Source organism: Nymphalis io, chromosome 3, assembly GCF_905147045.1.
Source record: "Nymphalis io chromosome 3, ilAglIoxx1.1, whole genome shotgun sequence".
In the NCBI taxonomy this organism is placed as follows: Eukaryota; Metazoa; Arthropoda; class Insecta; order Lepidoptera; family Nymphalidae; genus Nymphalis; species Nymphalis io.
In genome coordinates, this window is record NC_065890.1 from 662,575 (window position 1) to 685,813 (window position 23,239).

At 35.9% G+C, this 23,239-nt stretch overlaps 1 protein-coding gene across 1 annotated transcript; it reads right to left on the reverse strand.

Annotated features, from left to right (window-relative positions):
* Positions 1-241: 241 nt before the first annotated feature.
* LOC126781086 (uncharacterized) lies at positions 242-22,023 on the reverse strand. The gene is made up of 30 exons (XM_050505908.1): positions 21,858-22,023; positions 21,342-21,520; positions 21,180-21,269; positions 21,091-21,097; positions 20,473-20,561; positions 19,876-19,968; positions 19,136-19,196; positions 18,658-18,753; positions 18,553-18,606; positions 17,974-18,153; positions 16,715-16,899; positions 16,200-16,284; positions 16,073-16,126; positions 14,041-14,124; positions 12,878-12,967; positions 11,697-11,828; positions 10,284-10,352; positions 7,973-8,047; positions 7,249-7,389; positions 6,640-6,714; positions 5,814-5,891; positions 4,761-4,826; positions 3,934-4,044; positions 3,473-3,572; positions 2,790-2,908; positions 1,970-2,121; positions 1,608-1,745; positions 1,208-1,496; positions 963-1,091; positions 242-373 (listed from the first exon to the last, which is right to left on the reverse strand). The coding sequence occupies exons 1-30, from the start codon at positions 21,984-21,986 to the stop codon at positions 242-244; spliced, it is 3,282 nt and encodes a 1,093-aa protein (XP_050361865.1). The 5' UTR covers positions 21,987-22,023.
* Between the last annotated feature and the right edge of the window lie 1,216 nt (positions 22,024-23,239).

Below are 23,239 nucleotides of genomic sequence, written 5' to 3' on the forward strand. Positions count from 1 at the left end.
AATCTAAATAATGTATTTATGAGAAACACGTATAAATACAACTAGCAAAACAATATACTGCTATGAAAAAAAATGCGTATCAGACTTTGTACAACATTATCATAATAACTATAACAATTTATACCATAGTGGTATTAAAATATTCACATCCACTCTATAAAGAGTCCTCCTCAGTATGTTGCGCCTCGCTGGTACCTGTCGTCTTAATGTTGAAATCGACCCCCTCCGCCGGGGAACGCCTTCACGGCGCAGGCGCGCGGGTGTGCGTGCGTGTGGGTGTGCGTGTGTGTGCGCGCCCCCCCCGCCGCGCCGCACACAGCGCGTCGTGCGCGCGCTCCACGCGCCGCAGCAGCTGCTCCGGGGACGACTCCCTCTAGCCGGACACACGACACTACTTTTTCATAGAATAGGAAGGCGGACGAGCATATGGGCCACCTGATGGTAAGTGGTCACCGACGCCCACAGACATTGGCATTGTAAGAAATGTTACCCATCGCTTACATCGCCAATGCGCCCCCAACCTTGGGAATTAAGATGTTATGTCCCTTGTGCCTGTAATTACACTGGCTCACTCTCCCTTCAAACCGGAACACATCAATACCAAGTACTGCTGTTTTGCGGTAGAATATCTGATGAGTGGGTGGTACCTACCCAGACGAGCTTGCACAAAGCTCTACCACCAGTAGTAGACTACGTCACCACCTCACCACATGATAGCGTGCTCGCATTGGGGGAAGTTATATCATATAATAATAATATAATTTAGCCATCGTTAGCTAGCTGAGTGAATGTGCATCATCTTATATTATAATCATCAATTTCTACGATAGATAACGCCTGTTTAAGGAACGACGTATACAAAATACTTTGTATAAAAAGAGAAAAACAAGAAACATTTTATCGCGATTATTAAATAAAAATTAAATAAAGGTTCTAGTTGAATTCGTTTTGAGTTTACTTACTGAAGGAGTATCGTCATAGGATTGCAGCGAGTGGGTGGAGTGTTCATAGGACAGTCGCGCGTCGACTAGCTCGTCGTGACGCGGCGGTCGCTGCACGCCGGCCTCGCGGGTCACAGGGAACTGGCAAACCTGTCAAAAATATTTATATATTTGGTCCTCTTTGTACTACCGATGCCTCAGAAGAAACGCCATTAAAGTAGGTTCCGGTTATGAAGTTACATTACCTTGGGGCATTATATACTTACTCTTTCCAAACACAAAGGTTTCTTTCTTAACAGTCTTCTCGGTGGAGTGGGAGGTAGCCGGCTAGTGCCCGACTCGCTGCTCGGCGGCATCGATCCCCTCGAATACGCACACTTGGAACATCCGGGCGTCTCACTCGCACCAACGCAACTGCGGTCGCTTCGTATCACTTCCACTCGCGACAAATATTTAGAACAGCATGGGTCGTTCTCGCTCGCGCTGGGGCGCCCCGCGGTCGATCGGAGCGTCCGTATCGTCATCTCCAGTTCCTTAATCTTGTCGTCCTGCGCCCTGCGTAAACGTATCAATGAGTGTCGGCGGGTGGGCGTTTGGTTTTCGGGTCCGGCGCAGCTCCGGTCCGGGCCGGCGCGGCACCGGTCCGGGCCGGCGCGGCGGGCTCACCGGCGCCGGGCGCGCTGCTCGGCGAGGCAGCGGCGCACGCCGCGCACGGCGCGCTGCGTGTCGGCGCACAGCTCGGCGCCGCGCCGCTGCGCCTCGCCCAGCTGCGCCTGCAGCGTACGCGCCGTCGCCGCCTTCTCTCTGAAGTCAATGTGTGCATCTGAGTGCATAAGTCGTCGTTGTATTTATTTATATAATTGCTTATATTTATTTTGAATCATTAAGGTTTCGATATATTGGAATTCACCAAAAAATATTAGGTCGCAACGACTCCTTTATTATATATTCTCGCCTCGCCTGTAGGCATTTCGTGTGCGGCGAGAGTCTGCAGTGCGCTGGGAATACGCGTAGTGTGCGGCGTGTACCTGTAGTGCGCGGCGAGATGTCGACAGTGGTCGGTGGCGAGGCGCAGTTCGTCCTCAAGCGCGCGCAGCCTGCGGCGACTCTCTGCGAGCTGGTCGCGCCACTGCGTCACCTGCGCCGAGAGGGACGACACCTCCGCCCGAACCTGCCGGTTCTTTAAATTGCGAGGTTTCATATTAGACATTTTTTACTTCGACAATTAATAAATTTAAATGGTATGATAAAAAATCATTAGTATATAACGGATATTACTTAGATTATATAGATGGTAAAGAAGAATAATATGAATACAATGTTTGTTGATTTGCCGATAGGACATTTATAGTTAATCGCGTTTTATTAACATACTTATGTTACTTGATTGGAAGAAAAGAGTAACTCTTGAGTTTCCTGCTCGTTTTTTTTTTATAGAACTGCATTGCAAATACGAATTTACATTTAATCTTTTAAAATGATGACACAAAGGTTCGGTTAAAAGTAGGCTATTACATTTAAACTTTAATTAGTTAATTATTATTGGTACTTACACATGATACAATTTTTGTAAATAGTTCTACTTCCTAAAATAAGTAACTATAAAGTTATTGTATAATAGCGTGTGTTACTACATTGTAGCGATAAATGGCGGTAATAAAATCTGTCAGTTTCCTGAGTCGCGCTGTCTAGATTCGCTACTGAATATATGTAATGTGAAAGTGATTATGTTAAATTGAACAGGCAAAGCTCATTATAGTGTGAACAGTGGAAAGCTCTTCCTTAGTTTCATTTACCGTTTGATCTCCTGAAGTTAGTTCGGCGTAAGCAGTTATCACCTATTCATACCTCTGTGACAATGAGGTCGGCTTTATGCAGCTCTTCTCGAAGATCTCTTATCGTTACCTCTTGCGATTTGCACAGCTGCTGGCTGTTCAGTAGTTCAGCTGTTTTATCGTTTAACATGCCTGTAATATATTTATGTTAGGAATATGTCAAATGTTTAAAACGTAGCGTACAATCTACCAAAGTGACATATAACTAGTAAATAATTTACAGTTAATTAAACAAGCCATAAGAGTAATAGTAATACAATTTAAACTTGGGTTCAAACGCTTATGGTTCGGTCCTTAACAATCCATTGAGAATTTATTGATCCATATTTATCTCTCAATTTTAATCTTTTAAATTAGTTATGTACAAGCTTAAGAGTTAAGTGTAATGCTTGAGCGAGATAAAGTTCGTTTAGGATCAACCTTCTCAATCCATTAAAAGCCAGTTACTATGTTCATAAAATGATTTGTTTTGCGTACGGACCGTAGAATTGTCTATTTCAATTAGAGAAACTACTATGTATCTACTATATTCATACTTTTGCCGTACTATACATTTTTTAAGTACTTCGAATAAGACATTAATGACAATTAATCAAGCAAAACGAATACTTTCTTAAATAACCGGGCGTACACCGTCACGACAGTTTCAGTTTTGTGTTTTAAAAGCGTAGTGCATTAAAAACCAATAATATCTACCTTCAAGTTGTTTCAGTTGAAATGTGAGCGTGTCGCAGGCAGAGCCTTGGTCCCGTGAGCCTTGCTCCAGAGCCATCAGTTGCTGTCTGATGCGTTGAAGCTTAAGATAAACAGACACATACTAAGCCGATTATATTTAGTCCATGTGAGTATCTCGATGGTGTTGCTTGTATACATAAATTAGATACAATATCTTAACTCGGTGGAGGGGTTCTGTAGAAGTCTGCCTCGGTAGGTAATACCAATTTATCCCATATTTTTAACGTTTGAAGTGCGAGTGTGCACAGGCACAAGAGATATAATATCTTAGTTCCCAAGATTGATGGCGCATTGATTCACAGTGTAATATGGTTAATATAGTGCCAATGTCTATGGGCGGTGGTGACTACTTACCATCACGTGGTCTATTTGCCAGTCTGCCAACCTACACTAAAATAACTCATTGAACTCAAAGTCAATACCTCCTTCTCTTTGACTTCAGTCTGCTTTTGGTACTGCTGGTCCATGTTCTCCTTATCTTCTAACGCGGCTTCCAAATCGGTCACTCGCTGCTGCAACTCTCGTAGCTGTGTCTATAATGTACATTCACAATTGGAATGATCAAAGGCGATGACGTCACTACATGTTACAACCCGGTAGTGATAGATGGCGTTGATTAATTATGTCACATTTCTAAATCACACTGGCTAGATATTTGCGATTGTCATCCCATCGGGTTATAAAAGCGAGGGAATAGACAGTGCAGTGGGACTGTGGTTGCGCACATACTTGTGCACTATAATATGTCCTGCGTAGTTGGCTAATGCCTCCTGAGATTAGCTGCCGTGGCCAAATCATTCAGGAAGATATTACTGGTCATACAATTGTAATGTAATCTAATAAATATTAGTAATGTTAACCGTGCAAAGCAATTAATTTCTTTCACCATTTGATTACCCGATAATAATTCGGCGTAAGCACTACAAAAAGGACCCAAACATCAGTGTAAAACTAAAAAAACCGTTAAATTATATTTTATAAAGAAAAATATTATTTTTAATGAATTAAAGAACAAGAAAAGTGTATTCTTTAAAAATAATTTGAACATTTTGTTATATCGAGAGATAATATGTTAGACAGTCAACATGTACACTAGTGTGCTTATGACTGAAACTCGCACATTGTTAACAGAAAAACCTTAACAATGGACAAATATTTTTATTTTTAGTTAAATAAGATATATTCAAATTTCTTACATATTTACGGAAAACAATGTTTGAATAATACAGTATAGGAATGCATTACAAACCTCCATTGATGCGTTTCTTCGCTTCAATTCTACGTTTTCCTCGGCCAATCCACAAATGCAATCGTTCTGCAAGAAATTTAGAATTATGAATATTATTCAAATTCAAAGGTCAATAAGTTTTATCGTTCGTCATGCTTATAAAAGAATCAAAGTGTTTTACATGCCTACAAATTTATTAATTTACTTAAAAACCGTTTTATAAAGATACGTCCACATATTGTAATGTCTTTATTGACATAACCTCTATGAGCAAACCTAATGTTCAAAGTGTATGCACACTAATGCTCGAAAATATGTTGTATTTCTTTTTGCCAAGAAAATGTTAACAAACATAAATAAATGAGCGTATTAGTTTAAAAGAGACTATGTTATAAATGGTAAAAAGTATGAGTTAGTATTCGTTGATTTTCATGCAAGATATAAAACAATAAACTACTGTTCTTTACCGATTCTTCTTGGTAGAATCTATATTTGGTACCAGTAGTAACAACGGGTTAATAGCGAAACACGAAGCCTTTTCCAGCCACAGATGATGAATCGAGATCCTGAATAATCTGTGGTATTCATTATTATTAGAAATTAATTGCGTGTTAAATAATTTGAATGCTGAAGGCGAAGTCGTTATCAGAACTTTGCAAGTAAAATTAAACTTAATATAAGTAGTTAAGTAGAATAGTGTTGTATTCTTACTAATAATATAAATGCGAAAGTGAGTTTCTTTGTTTGTTACGCGTTCACGCCATAACCAATCGACCAACTGTATACACGTTTTTAAAGGCACAGAAAAGGACATAGAGTACCTCACAACCCCCCCCCCCCCCCCCCCCAACTCACAGCTATTAGCAAATCACATGGAATATGTAATTAGGACTGCTTATCTTTATATTAATATATATTTATTCTTCGATTGGAATAAGCTACTTAAATATAATATAATAATTATATACGTTTTTGACATAGACATAATGATTATAAAGAATCAGCAGTTCTTGGATAAGCAGACACAACATTCCAGTTAGTAGTGGTAATGACACAAATATAAGCAAGCGGTACCCGCAGCATATCCCGCAGTCGACACAGCTGACGCGCGATGTCGCGCAGTTCAGCCGCCGGCTCGCAGCCCCAAACGCCCTGCCCGGAAATCAAACTACCATTTTATTTTGAAAGCAGATTTATTGCGATAACACATAAAAATAATGTAAATTTTAAACGACAACAATCGACTGAAAATTCTTGGGACATCGATTTTCCTTTTATTTTCTTCGATTTAAAAAAATATTCGATTTAAAAAATTTGCGTTATCATTTAACTTTGATATAACTTAAGCAGTACTATATCTATCTTGTTGTGTTGTGTTTGTGATGTGATGTATCTTCTTCAATATACCGCAGTGGTTCCGATATATTATAGGTTTGGTTGTTTATTTCCAATTCATCTCATATTAAACGTTTATCTAACGTATCCTGTAAAAGCCTTTCCATTGCTCTGACTGAAGCATGTTCTGGGTTTGAATCGCTGGTCTGGCGAAAAAATTGTTATAGGATTTTTCTCTCAAGAAATTCTTAGTAGCGGATCAAAGTTATGAAATTGGCAATGCTTAAGCACTTTCCTGTCGTGGCCAATTGCTGTCATCAGACTGATAGTGGTTGAGTAAAGTGCCTTTGAAATAAAACCAAGAAAAGAGAATAATGAGCCCTTATTTATGTTTTTATCGTAGAAGATGGAATAAAGTGGCACAAAAGCTGTTCCTATTTACCTTCATACGTTTTATAATGCCTTAAATAGACTTTAATATTATCAAAATTGATGGACAGACATATAATTATACATTAACGTTATATTAGTCGAGCACACAAAACATTAGTCGTGGTATTTTTACCGAATCATTGTTCGATGAGTTGTTAATGAAGTTCGATATTTCCGTTTTCAAATTTTCTACTTCCATAGCAATATCCTGAAACCAAAGAAAATATTAAGGTATTAATTTTTCTATCAACGTGATGCAATTTTATTTTCATAGAGCGTCTACGAAGGCTACTACTTAAAAATCAAAGCTAGTTCATGAGCCCTGATTTTGTATCAGAAATATTTATATTTAAAAAATACACATCATAAAATATGTATTATTTTATATTACATTAATCCGTGCACAATCAGAATGTGATACGACCTCATAGAACTGAGACACGCGTCCAGTAGCGGTAACGTCGTCCAGCTCACGTTTATGCTCTATAGGACGGATTGTCCCTTGTTCGTTAGTGTGGATATTTGCTCGTGATTTATTACTGCCTTGATTTAGAGATTTATCATTTTTCAAGCTGTCAGATTCAGATCGTTATTGTTCTCACCTTCTTTACTAACGCTCCATGAAGAATTGTCATTTTCGATTTACCTTGATAAGGTTTCATTCTAATAGCGAGCGGATTATAGAGTTAAATAGTATATATTTTTGTATAGGCAATGTCTTTTATTAAACAATTCTAATCACCTCGTAACGCTCGATCGAACTCTTTTGTGACTTCAAGGTGTTCTGCAGGAAATCTATATGATCAGATTTCTGACGTTCAACCAGCTTCATATCCAAGTACGACCTTCGCAGCATCGTAATCAGTTCTTCCTGTTTCGCTGTCTGATTTAAATTAATATAATCGCATGATTACTTTCAAAAGATATATTAATAAGATTAAAGTAAATTTATTAAAGAGGAATTTTTACCAAGATTTTGTTTTAATTTTAGCACAAAAACTTGTGGGCAAGAGAAATAGCACAAAGAGCCAAGCTACTTATTAGATTATTTTTAGATAGGCGTAATCAAAGGAGGTCCCAGCTTTAAAAGACCGATTAAAATTGACTCAGGTTCGAAAACCAAAACAAATATCACACAATTTAATCGTCTCTGATCATTGTCAATAATTATTTAGATAAACTATATTTTAACGATTTTTATCATAAAACTCAAGTAAAAGTATGTTTTCGTTTTCACCTCAAGCAAGCTGGTAATCACAGCATTGAGGTAGTATATATTTACAAAGTAAAATAAAGACTACATAAAAAAATCGAAAAAATAAATTATCATTTAAAAAAGGAGAGAAACAAAAGACAAAAGAAAAACGAGTTAAACTTAAAAATACAACCATTCGTACGGTTCAACATGAACAACAATATATCATATTTAATATATAATAATATGTAACATATAATCTCATACTCACTTCATAGAAGCATTCTCTGTAGAACTCTTCGATAACGGACAAATTGTCCCGGAGTGTGTCCACGATATTCGAATCCTATAACGTTCATAAGTTTTGCACACTCATATAAAACACACGCGAAATACTGGAAGCTATAACTATAACTATAATATTATTTTTAATTCTTTATGATTGTGTTCTTACGTTTAAAATTAATAATCAATCTTATCTAAAACATGTGGACTTACGATCGTATATTTTATCCAGATATGTATAATAGTATAATAATATTTTCGAGCAAGATACCTTTTCCTGTCGGATCGTAAAACAGATATTAGTTTTTTTTATAAAAACCTCAGCTTATGCACGTTGTGACTTTAACGATGATAATAACGATAGTTAACTATCTGCCTTTCTATGCCGAATATTATCTGCTAGCGATAATTCATCCCTTCTTAAAATTGACGGAAAATAAATAAATTATGACGCTGTCAGTAATGCGATATCATATATGTCTGCCTTGTTCTAGTCTAGTAGCAGTCTAGTGTTCAAGGGTTGTAGCTCTATGTCGGGCCAATAACAAGTCATTGGATTTTTCTGTCGAAAATTCTCAATATCAGCCTGAAGTCTGGAAGTTGGAAGTACACTCCCGTGCCGTGGAAAGCACGTAATGCCGTTGGTCCTGCGCCTCAAACGCTCTCCGGTCGTGTCGGATTACCGTCCAATTGAATTATGAGAGTTAGGGTATAGGTAGTGTGATAGTGAACACACTTGTGTTTGCGCACACACTTGTGCACTATAATATGTCCTGCGTAGTTGGCTAATCTCTCTTGAGATTGGCCGCCGTGGCCGAATCGGTCCGGAGGCCCTTAAGAGCGAAAAAATAGAGAGCACATCTGTATTTGCACACACATTTGTGCATAATAAATATGTCTTGCACAGTAGGCTAATCTCTTCTGAGAGTGGCCGCCGTGACTAGAATCGATCAGGAGGACATCATTAACATATCATATATGTACACAATTGGTTTACAACAATTTATATATAATAAAATGCGTAATGCTTGCTTTACCTAGTATAAGAAAGCTAAAGTTAAAAGTAACTGTAAACAATTAAGATCATACTATAACCGATATTATAGCATTTTATTTCATTTATCACCTCTAACAGGAAAACTCAGCTCCTAGTATAAACAGTTAGAAAGTTAATACAACTAGCCGATCTTGATTCTGCTCGATTATTAAGTTTTTTTTTATTATTTTCATAGTATTATGTGTTACGGCACATTACTTTTGGGTTAACGCTACAGATATGATACTGTTTCATTCTACATAAAAGAGCCGTCCGGTCTATTTATAATCATGAAACTCGAGACCCTTTTCGGAAAGTTTTTAACAAAGTAGGTTACAGTTGCGTTACAATATACTGCATTTTCACAATAATAGAGATCAATTTGGTGGAATCAGCGAAAATCATCACTGCATATTACCTCTCCGAACGCAATAAACTCAAAAACTACCGAAACCGATTTTCATACGGTTTTCATCAATAAACGGATCACGGAGTGATTTATGAGCACGGTTTAAGTGATATAATTCATTAAGGTTTTGTGTTAAATGGGTGAAACGTGACGATTGTTAAAGATGTCGGAAAAAATCATGCAGACGGTGAGCTTTGTCGAGCTGTGTGCGCAGCGTAAACTAATAGTTACCTTTATGCTACAATAAAAACGTTTTTGTTGACCCTTATTAAAATGTAAACTTTTTAAATTCGATTCTGCAAAGTCAATACACCCTTAAAAAGTCAAGGCACTACCATACTAAGATCTCGCACATATTTTTTCTATGAATACATTTAATGTTAGAACATGTAATACAAATAGATAATTAAATCGTTTTAATAGATTATTCACACGATTAAAATTCCTCTTATAAAAACCTTTGTTTCATCAAACTTTTGAAACCACGGAAACATGTTACCGAACATATGAACAGCATTTGCAAACTCGTATTTTGTTAACAAACGAAAACTCTATTATTAACTAAAATTACAAATAAAAACCTTATGTGTTATTTGTGATTATCTTTCGTTTTGCATTTGGAACTACTGAACTGTAATAGTACTGGAGATTTTTCGCCATATAGTATAATTTTCACTCAAAATAATTAAAAATAAAAATATTGGTAAATTAAACAGGAATTTTATTGGAATAAGCTCCAAACCTTCTCCTCAAAAAGGGAGAGGAGGCCTTAGCCCAACAGTGGGATATTAACAGGCTGTTACTGATAAATTAAAATATATATATATCTAAAATAGTAAAGAGATAACTTACCGCTACCATCGTAGATACATCAGCCATCTCCACTATGTTACCGTCCACCGAACTCCTCTTCAGATTCAACTGTTACAATCAACTATATTATTATTAATTATATTTAAAGTAACATTTCTTTAGGTGGTAACAATAAAGTCCCACAGCTGGGTTATCTTTTGAGGGAGTGAGAGAGAGTAGGATGGGAGTCAAATGCAAAGTTTAAGTTGAGTTTTTTTTATATTATAGGTAGGTGGACGAGCATATGGGTCACCTGATGGTAAGTGGCCACCAACGCCCATAGATACTGGCATTGTGAAAAATGTTAACGATCCCCTACATCGTCAATGCGCCACCAACCTTGGGAAGCCTTGTGCCTGTAATTACACTGGTTCACTCATCCTTCAAATCGGAATACAACAATACCAAGTACTGCTGTTTTGCGATAGAATATCTGATGAGTGGGTGGTACCTACCCAGACGAGTTTGCACAAAGTCCTACCACCAGTAAAACGTTTATATGTAACGTTAATACAAATCTCTTGTACGTGGACCGAATTACAAGCGGGTTCAATTTTTTTAATAAGGGACTGTTCTATCCATTTTAAATGGTCTACGGTACTTGTACTTGAGATGCTTTTACAAATTTTAGTAGACAATAAGACTGAAAATGATAACATGAATACACACATACATGATGTGTAAACTTTTGTTTTATAACCAATATACAGACACAAATCAACTTGTATTTCTCTTGTATATATTTTTAGGATGTATGTAGTATGAATAGAATGGAAACATATATTTTCTGCAAATAGATTTGAAACTGAACGTGTAAAAAGTTTTAAAAGTTCAAATCCAGAGTAAACAGGTTTCTTCTAGGCAAGCGTGCTACATCCGAGACCTTGTCGATGCTTATCAGGTAAGTCAACGGTCAAACGCTCTCCTATTAAGAGTAAAAAAAATCAATTAGTATTTAATAACTTATGTTCTATATTACAATAATATATTTTCTTATTAAATAATAAAACACGACTTCAAAACTGTTTGTACTCATACATATAATTAAAAATATTATTATCCAGTCTACTTTATGTTGTTCATTATTTTTTATTAAAAAGGTAGGCAGAACCAGGTGATGGTAAACCGTCACCACGGCCCATAGACATCGGCACTGTAAATTATGAGTGGGTGGTACCTACCCAGACGGGCCGTGCACATGCCTTGCAGACATTTGTTCATATATTATGTAAGTAAAAAAAAAATCCCACTATCAGTGGTAAATAAGATGTATAATTTAAATATTAAATATGAGTGAGCCCTTCTAAGAATCTGCTCCAATCAAATGACCATTACTAGAAATAGTAGCATAAACTCCAGGACTTCTCCTTAAGAGACACATTTATGAGTTACTGTATTTTTATAATTACGTACAGAATTTGTCTGCTGTGCCTGATGCAGCTTGCTGGCTGACTGCTGACACTTGGAGTTCAGCGCAGCAATGCGAGCCTCCGCCAGCGACAAGCTTTCAGCCTGCACGCGTATCGTCTCTTCCTTGTTCTTGAGCTGTTTGAAAGGAATTTATATATATAGTTAATTCTAACAGTAATCCAATTTCAAGCTTACATTAAATCTATCTGTTTGTGATTTCAAATAACTCTGCTCCTTCTCAAGTTAAAATGCCGAGTTACCAAAACAACATTTTTTTATATTAGACTACTGCCTGTAAATATCCCACTACTGGGCTAAGGCTTCTTTTCCCTTTTTGAGGAGAAGGTTTGGAACTTATTCCACCACGCTGCTCCAATACGGGTTGGTGGAGTGCACATGTGGCAGAATTTCGATGAAAACTTAATTGATAGAAAAAGTAACTACTAAATTTCCTGCCGGTTTTTTCTTGTAAAAATCTACATTAATAAATAAAACTGTATGTTTATATGTTTGTTTTCTCTGTGTCGTCTAAACCATGCATTGGATGCTTTTAAAAGTTGTTCAGCATACACCTGCGAAGGTTCATGGCCCAGAAAAACAAGTAAAAAAATTATTTTATCTTTATATGTTCTATGTACATTTGTTTGTTGTATGTTAGTAATCGTTGATGTTCATTAGGGATATTTTTTATTTGTCAAAAAGAGTAATTACCGTGTTTCTTACCGGTTCTTCTCGGTAGAATCTAAATGCCGAACCGGTGGTAACTGGATATTAAAATTGTAAAATGACGATTCAAAAGTGATTGTGAGACCCGAGTCCGCTCGGATAAAGTATATTCTGACTTTCGATTCTGTTTTAATCACACATATAGTCAAGACTACGTTTCTTTTAGCGTGTGTTTATTTATGTGTGTGTGATTTCTCAGCATAAACAATTTACAATAACAAAATGTCATCGTTAAATATACAAATATATATATATAGAACCATCGTAATTATATCGTCAATACGCCTCCTCCCCTTGAGTCTATCTTTATCCCTTCTCAATACAGATTCACTAACTAAAACTATTTATAAGTCCGTAGATACAAACAAACGCTTCATTAATGAAACGATCACAAGAAGCATACGAAAGGGTAGATAGCGCCCTCGCGATACGCAGTGGTTTAAAAATAATTCACCTACTATTTGCATGGTTGCCATCAACTTGTTCTCGAGGGAACACGCGCGCGCCGCGTCGCTCGCCGCGCTCTCGATGCTGCTAGCGATACTGTCCTGAAAATTAAACCCAGCTGTGTCATGCTTTCCTTTATTTTTTTTATTTATATTTATAATGAACATCAAACAAAATTTAAGAAGTTTTAAGAATTAGCAATACCTAATATCCGTATCAATTAATTAAAATTAGAAAATAGAATTAGGTAAGTAAAGATATTTTATTATCATTGACATAAAATAACATTAAAAAGTATTACTGATTTAAAACAATTTGAAAGTTTATTAAAGATATTATTTCGTCTCAAGTCGCAAACTCTCCACTTATATTATCTTTAGGTGGTTCTTTTTATATAATTCACTTTAAAAAATAAAGCATTAAGCAGTATTTACAATTTATACGGTTACTATAAACTAAAAAGCATAAAAGGTAGATACTTGATGAAGACTTAATTAAAACAAAGGCTAGTCATTCTTGTCTATTTGTTATAAGCTCCTATCATCTTAGATTTTGGTTACATGTTAAATATTGAAGTTTCAACTACCTTACTACCTTAATTGCAACAACCTTTATTGTTCACTAAGCTAAGATGAATATCTCGGCCACATAACGAGAAACCGAAAATACGACCTATTACAACACATCAAACAGGACAAGATCCAATGAAAATTAAGTGTGGGTCGAAGAAGAACATCTTGGCAGCATATTTGGACAAAGCACTCGTTCCTTATTCGGTATCAAAGATACAAGTTACCTTAATGGTCGTCGACCTTCGAAAGAAGATGGCACTTTAAGAAGAATAAGATATTTGACAAAAACACTTTTTTGTTTATCCACTTTTAAACCGGCATCTACTCGATAACAATGTGTCGAAACTTAATTGATATCCTCTCAACGTCTCTAATTTAAACAATTTATACAAAAGTACTGGAATCAAACTCCGGGTTGGCCTATTAAAAAGTTATTCGGATTTTTAGTAGCGACCCGGAGTCTGGATGTTGTCAGTGTTTACATTCTCGTGCCTCAAAAACCGTTGGTACTGCGCCTGAAGTCATTCCGTTCTTGTCAGATTTACGGGTAATCATTATTTTAAAAATTTAGCTTAAATAATACCGATAAATCATGGACTCACTTTTGTAAAATCACTCGTATCTGAATCCCCGTACATAAAAAGTCCGTTAAACATCATTTTACAACAATATTCACTCAGTATCAACTGACGAGCAAGTAGAACAAATAACAAAATAAATACACAAAATTGCCTCTTGATTTATTACTAATACATTTCACTGTTATCGAAAGAAATCATACACACATCGTTGAAATGAACTTGCGTTATATTATAATTTATAAAGAGGTAAAGACGAAATATGTCATGAGCTACAAAGTCAAAATATTGTTTGAATGCACAGAAACGTAACATGAATGTTCTACGGCCGCGTAACGTCACGTCTCTTATTGATGAGAACTAATAATAACTAAAACCAATCAATCAATACAAGCCCAGAATATATTAATAACACAGAAGATCAAAACGAAATAAGATAAGCCTCGCTTTAAGACGAGGACGCAGTGCAACGCAACGCGAGAGTCCTGAATGCAACTCTGCACTGGGGGTGCGATGGAGCGCCGCCAGTGCGTATATTTAGCTCAGCGTAAATAGTAATTTTGGGAGCGTTGGTGGCGGAAGCGCCTCTGTCCCACTTGCTCGCGGAGCCTAGGCTGAGGGCTATACAGCGTGTTATCATAATATTAGTAGCATTGTTTATTTTCTAAAACCAATAAATATGCGTATCTGATTAAAATAAAGACTAATGACTAATAGGTACCACTTAAAAATAATTACAGGACCAAATAACAGTATTTTGTGTTCCTGTTTGAATGACGAAATTAATATTTAAGTATGTAATTACAAACACAAGACATACGTGACCCCGTGGTAAATACGATGTGTAGAAATGGTTGTTTATATATTTCTTAGGTAATATATTAATAAGTTATTTACCATTAAATGGTATTAACTAGTTTTTAAAATATGTTAAAAAATGTAAAAAAATATCAGTACGATCGATCAACATTTACATTCAACCCATATAAAAAAAATTATAATATTCTCAAAAATTTCTTTTCTTTTCACGATATAATAAATCTCGGCGGAAAATTTAGTTTGGAAACGAACGGATATCGCACCGTGGTATCGACTTCATTAGCTACAAAGCGCTTCCGCGCGACGCCGTCGTTTCGTCACACGAGACCATTAACATCTGAATTCAGATGCATTAAAAATATTTATGATCTTTATATTTTTAAACATTCCTGATTCGAGTTCGTTATTCTCTTGACTTTTTATAACTAGAACAATGTAAGCTGCTATAAAACGCGCATCTTTTGTTTACATGTAGACTAATCTGAACCGTGGAACGATTTTAAATTATTAAGCATGTGAACATGCATAGCGATCCCGTGGCGCTCTTCGTTAAGACGAAAAGGGTACCCACTAAAGAACCAGCGGTTCTTTAGTGGGTATTCCGATGTTCGGGGTGCACTCGGCGCCTCGGACATCGCGAGCCCCACATACCCCCCCCCACTATTTCCGTGGGGGAAACGCGTAATGCGTTTTTCCAGCGTAAAAAAAAGTGAACATGCATATTTCTATCGAGCACTGAGGTAATAAAAAGCAGCAAGACAACGAGATAGTTTTAGTGTTATACGAAGGATGTATTGGCTTAACGTTTTTAGGTGGACTAGTAAATGAGTTATCTGATGGTAAGTGTTCACTACTGCCTCTAACATTGGCATTATAATAAATATTAACCATCCCTTACATCACCAATGCGCCACCAACCTTGGGAAGGTGTTATGTCCCTTGTGCTTTTACACTGACTCACAGACCCTTCAAACCATCTAGAATATCTGATGAGCGGATCTACCCAGACTCACTCGGACAAAGTCCTACCTCCAATAAGCATTTCATTCTAATATTACAAATCAGCTCAAACTTCGGACAAACATTCTCCGTGCCGGACTTAGTACCCACCAATGAACTGATTCGGATTAAAACAAAATAACCTCTTCAAAAACTCATACGTATCTTTAATCAAGATTTCCTCTATTAATAGATCGCTCGCATCTCAACCATAGACGCTTAATCCTTTATAATCTACCTGCTCTACTCTACCTCTAACTTCTAATGAATCCTCATCGCGGAAACTTAGTAGCTGAATAACATGTCGTACTCAATACTCTTTAACGATACACTTAAATATAAATATAAAAAGATATCTCACTAACCTTATGTAAGTCCGACGCTTCCCTTTCGCGTGTAGCTTTAATTTCCCTGTAGACAATTTCAGTACCGATATTAGTAAATAATATGCTGTCGATTCATAATGTTATGTATTCATAATGTTTTGTATTACTTATGAAAATTCTCGAAATTTCTTTATATACCAATTGTCAAAGCGGTAGAAGTTTATATAAGCTGACGTGCTCTAACAGGTTCCATCAGAGAATTAAAACAAAGTGACAAACATATTCAAAACATCTAAGTCTATTAATCTTAAATAGATTTGATTGTGATGCATGGGATATAAAATACCAACTATAAAGTGATAGGAAGATACAAACAAAGACATGGACGTCTTCGGACACTATAAGACAGCATAAAAAAACCTCTAGATATACTAACATACTATTTAATATATAAGATAAAGAGAAGAAAAAGAAAAGCTCATAAGTATCTACATATGAATGCGGATAAATTAAAAACCATTAAACAATGACTCGGTGCAAAAGTTGTGACTCACCTAGAATCTAATTCTCTATCTTTTTCTGAAGAGCTACTCTTCACTTTACTGGTAACTTTATCTATCGTTTCCTTTAAAGCGAAGGGACATGGAACACAATCGCAAGCCACATCACTAATTTCAATAGGTACTCCATCAAGTTCTGCTATCGAGCTGTCTGATATGAGAATTGGTGGTGATGGGGACTGAAAATCGAAGAAATACACATATCGGATCAAGAATGCCAATATGAAATGAAATTAACGTCACCTACGGCAAGGAAAACGAACTATGTTATATTAAATCGGAAGTATATGGTATACAGAGATAAGGTTCCATAGTTATTATCACATTTGAATATATGTGTATGCTTTAGGTAATAATATCTCTAATGTTTAATACACATAAGTGACTATCAAGACAATATCATGTGTTTGGTTTGGTTTTAAAAGGTTTTTATTAATGATTGCAAAATTTGTATTATAAAATAACGTAGAATTAAAAAGGGTTTCCACTCACTCTTTCTATGATGGATACATCGTCATAAATCGACATTTGTATTTCCCAATCTCGACTCAGATTTGGCGTGGATGTTGCTATTCCTGGCTAAACCCAATCATTTTAAACAGTACTCTCGGTTTACTTTAATATTAAAATCAAATACTTTGGTCCAAACACATAAATGTATAAAAAGCTTACTGTTACTGATTCAAGCTCAAAGCACACTACAAACGAATTGACAGACAATTTACAATATAATAATATTTAATAACACCAAACCAATTATTAATAAAAGCAACAAAATATTTCAGTCAGCTTTCAAGGATCCATCGTCTCCTGAGCCATCGCATACAGTGCTGCTCCGTTCCCAGCCTGCATTCGGGTCCATATCTGGTCTAACCCTTCGATTTTTGCGCGGTTGTTGTTGAACACAAGCAATATTTAGCGAATCGTATGAGGACGACGTTTTATGTTGTATTTCATGATGCGAACCCTTTTGGGTATTTAGGCTATTGAACTCGGATACTTCTTTGAGCTGACAAATGAAAATTTTAACCATAAATTTGAGAAATAGACAACATTTTGAAATTTTTTGACTGTTTTGTGTGTAGTAGTAGTTTTTTGTCTACCTCCATCGATTAATTTATTTATGAATTATCGAGACACAAATATATCTTATATGGAAAGCGAACTTAATTAATTGTGCTACTAAACATTAGCAACAAGAATCTTTAAAAAATATAATAATCACCAAATAATAATAATGGTCGATAGCTTACTTTTGCCTTAGCCTGCCTTAATTGGCGTCGCATCTCATGTATGACTTCATCTTTGAACTGTGCTCGTAACGCCGCTACATGGCACTGTTCGTCCAGCGCCATACACACGCGCTGCATTGCGCTCAGCTTCTCGCGCAGTGCCACATTCTCATGACGAAGACTGCGGAAATCGCTGCTCAACTGTGTTGAATTATTCGAACAATTGTGTAAAAGTGTGATAAATAACCTAACGCCATGCTTTACAACATATAGAGACACAAATATAGATACATTGCAAATGCTTTTTAACGGTAGCCTTAATATAATCATTAGGCAATTGCAAACTAAAGCTGTTAAATAAATTTGCATGCCATTCTGGACAACTGACGCTATTCAGGATGCCATGACACCTAACGTTTTACACTTAACTAACACCATAACACATAGCTTATTTCATCCTTTACAATAGATGATACATTAGTTCCAAGTGCTGTGGTTGCTATTCGGCTGTGACGTCACACTAGATCATCGCCTTCAAGTTACAGTAACCAATGTTTTAAACAATATTATCATACCTTAAAGTTGTTTTCGCTTATATACCCGCGATTCTAGTACAACAGATGCTTTGAGATCACACTCCTCAAACATCATAACCTTCTTGCATTAAATAGTTGTCAATTACCAACGTAGCGGACAATTGAATACCTTCGCGCTCTGTTCAAGCTGTTGCATGCGTTCCTGGTAAACCGGGTGCTCTTCAATTGCTAACTCAGACTCTTTTACCGGCTCCACATCATCGCACTGTCACCAATCAATTACTAATTGACTAAAAAAAAGCCTAGCATGCCATATTAATATCACGTAGCGAATGATGACGCTTTCGTAGTTTTAGAGAATCAACTACAATACTATACCAATAGTAAAATAACTGTAAAACTATTGTGAAAAAATAATCTCGACACTCGTCTATAAATTCAACATTAATAAGCGAGAGGCGATTTTTTACATTATCAAAATTTACAGTAAAGTTCTGTATAGTACCTATTCATTATTAATATGTTATGATTTTCGCCATAAACTATTTTACACCAATTTAAAGAAAATATATATTTTTCTAATTCGATTGGAGAAAGGTATATGTTTGGACCAATAAGCATTTTCTTAACTAAATTTCCTTACATACCTCCTGTCTATTTTCGGCGCTAATATCAGCCATTACTTCTGCGTCTTTTTTGGGAATATCGCTAAAATAAAAACAATTGACATCATTAAGATGATATAATCGACATTGGTTTCATGAGAGAGAGTACCTACTGTAATGTTTCATGTAAATGTATGTCAATTTATTTAAGCGTGTCATTAAGTGATAAATTTATTATTATTCTATATAAAAAAAATGTGCAATATGGGTGTTTAACATTTTTGTTTTATGTAGTATAGGAAGGCGGACGAGCATATGTGTCACCTGATGGTAAGTGATCCCCAACGCCCATAGACAGTGGCATTGTAATTAATGTTAACCAGCGCTTACATCGCCAATGCGCCACCAACCTTGGGAACTAAGATGATATATCCCTTGTGCCTGTAATTACACTGGCTCACTCATCCTTCGAACAAGAATACAACAATACCAAGTACTGCTGTTTTGAGGTAGAATATCTGATGAGTGGGTGGTACCTATCCAGACGAGTTTGTCGTATTGGTTGACGTTTATGAAAATGGTTACGCTATAGGGTCGTTACGTGTAAATAGATGGCCAAGCCTTTTATTTAATCCTTTATAATGTTACTTACATTATAAAGCATTTAAAATTATAAATATAAATTCACAGTCGTTGGTGAAACTGTTCCTTATTGTGAAAATTGTGAACAATCTAATCGTACAGTATATTTGTTTTGAATTACAATTTAAGTCAATACTAACGGTGCTTGGTAATTATTCATGGAAAGTTCATTTCTTAAAGACATTATCGTTTGTTCGTAATGTTGTAAATCTTTGTTTAATCTTCGTATTTCCCTAAAACATATAATAAATAATCTTATGAACCATTTGAAGCTTATCCGCCTCGTTGAATTAGTAATAGACGAATTAGTTCAGGACAAACTTATAAGACGATACAGTCTTTGCATGGCTACGCACAGTTATAGATCCTGAATCCAGACAATAATAATTATGGTTTTACTGTCAAGAATTCCCCGAAGCAGAGAGCAGAGACACGAATGAATACGATGGCTTTCTTCACCACTCTCTCTCTCTCTCTTGAGTGAACAATTAATAAATGATATTCGAGATACTCCGCCCAACTTTTGTTTATTATCATATTCAATTCATAAAGATTTTTAAACACTTTAAAGCATCATGTCTAACTTGTCGATAATTGTCGAAACTCTTAAAAATGTATGCAACAAAAGATTTAATTTTGCAACGGACTGGCCCAATGGCATAAGCTAGGTAGGTATGTATTGCTTAAATACGAGTCTAAATCAAGTCGAGTATTGATTAAGTAAGTATGTCAGTTACCTGTCTTTGTTCAAGTTTTCCTTTTTCAATGAATCGTTTTTCACTTTCATCTCGTTCACTTTGTCGCATATCATTTTATTCTTATCTCTCTAAAACAATATTGCTACATGAATAAGAGCCGATGAAGGTAATGTTCAGGTTCAGGTAATGTTCATGAATTAAAAACGTAAGCGTCTCAGCCTTATGGTGGTGGCGAACCAGTCCACCAAAACGCATTCCAAACCAGAGTTACCGTAAATCAATCAATTAAATTCACATAATTATATACGCTTATGTATTTGTTTTCTGGTTTCAATAAATTCCTAAGGAACCTGTCAATAAAAAGTAGGCAATTACCTAAATAATTACGATGACTTTGGCTTAAAGTACTTTGTTGTACTACTTGTTGGTTGTGACAAATAAACAAATAAATAATATAAGCTAATAAATATCTAAGACCCAAGACACAAGAAAGTTGCCAAATTAATAGAATAATAAAAAATGCGATTTTAACCTTTATATCGATAACGAGTTTTATTTATTTCATTTCAAAATATTTTCTCTTATAAGAAGACACGCTCCTCTTGCTGGTTTAGTGAAATATGACTTTGAAAATATTTTATTTATTAAATAAAACACCAAATTACTAATAGTGTACAATATTTATTTATAAAAAATAAATAATATTCAAAAAAATATAAAAAAAAATCAACACAACAAAACAATACTATAATTTATACAATTTTCTTTGCATTTTCTTGGAATCTTGCCGGTTGATGGCAGTTTTGTTATCTCCTTGTTCCTGTTGCAATTTTTGCCTGGAAAAAAGGTAAAATTCAAATAAAACAAAAGTTACATTTCAAAATTATAACAAAAATTAAAGCACTTACCACATAACAGATCCAAATATATCAGACTCGGTGACTTCGTTGAAGTGTATTCCGTCAATCGCGTAGAAATCGAACTCGCGGAGACGCCGCAACACTTCCAGCAGTCCGCGCAGATCTGAGTCCTTACGAGCTAAATGCCTGCGCAACGTATCCGCTTCAGCGCGAAGCTCAATCTCTATCTGTCCAAACGATAAACTTATCAACTCCATTGTAATCTGCCCTCGTGTTTTATACTTTCGATCTTCATGTTTATAAAAATGTTTTATTTCATTCTTCTATTCACTTTTCACACTTTGAATATACTAAATAAGCGATTCCTCAATGGGCATGAATGTCAAATATATATGTCATATTTTGCCTGGGAAACTAAATTTAGAAGATATATACTATTGCCTAATTAGACCAATTCGTTACGATATAATAAAATCAAATGGCTTGAAAACACGATTGAAGTTTTCGTATTACTTTTACTACCATAGTAAGTGTACAGAAACTAAACTATGTTGAGTGACTTACCTCAGCGTGGCGTCTTTTTTCCAAAAGCCGTGATGTTACTTCCGTCTCCAACTCCTCAACAGTGCTCGCTAGCAGAGTGTTTTGTGCAACCAGATCGCTCACCCATGACTCTAATACTTCAACTTTCATCTGAATATTAAATAATAGATTTACAAACAGCTACTCAAGAAAATGACCTACTCTTCAATTCAATACGTTGGAGTGATCATAGAAAAGGCTCAATATTAGTCAGAGTATAATATATTCGTCTCAAATGAAATGTATTATGTATACAGCATTCAGGACTGCTTCCCGTTCTTCTCAGTTACAAAAGTTATACTTTTTTTTTGTAAAAATCATACTTGTAGGACCGACAATAGGTAAAGACAATACTGGATACATATGTTTCGTACTATAATAGCCTCCAAATTTTTTTATTGTAGGTGCATAACATTTCACGTATTTTATGACTATTCTAGATTTTAGTAATTTATTTGGACACTATCTATACCACGATTATAAATGAAATAAGGAAGAAAAACGAAAGCATTCTACTATTATTTCTCAAAATATAGAAAATGATCCTATAATGATTATAAAGCGATTTCATAAGTTATATAACAAACTACAATATGTTAATTTATTTCCATTGCTAAAGTTGTGATTTACGATAAATCTCCAAGAATTTAAAGCAACACAACTTGTTTCTGATTATTCAATGTCATATTACAAGAAGACTTAAGTATGAATTTGATGGTTAGAGGACAGGAGGAGGAAAAACGGCGAATAGCTTAAGACGTGACAAGAGATAGAAATGTGCGAAAAAGATGCGGCACCGCCACAAATATGTTACAAGGACAAGGCGAGCGAATGTTTATCACGCTAGAGCCCACTGGAACCCAATGGAAAAGTGCCATTTCAAGTAACCTGTAGTTTCTTGGAGCCTCCGATCCGGTCGACGAGCTCGAGGCGGTCCTGGTACGCGCGCTGCACGTCGCGCAGCACGCCCAGCGCGGGCGCGCCGCACGCGCCGCACGCGCCGCACTCGCGCGCCTCGCTGTCCATTCTACGTACCTAACTAACTTGCAAGGAACACTTTCACTTCACCCGACTATCTAAACCTAAGCATAGTTCTATGTCTGTTCAAATGATTGTCATTACATCGGCACTGACATACGTTGACTCGTGACATCAATAATAAAAAGAGTTAAATTAAGAACTATTTAGACGTATATTTATCTACGATAATTGTTTGAATTTGAGTACTATTATACTTATTTTTATTAAATAAAAAATAAAGAATAAGGCAAAGGAGCTTTACGCCAAACTAACTTGGGATTATTTAGTAGGTTATTAGAAACAGCTTAAAGCTCTTGAATCAGGGTGAGAAACGCTGTGCTAGA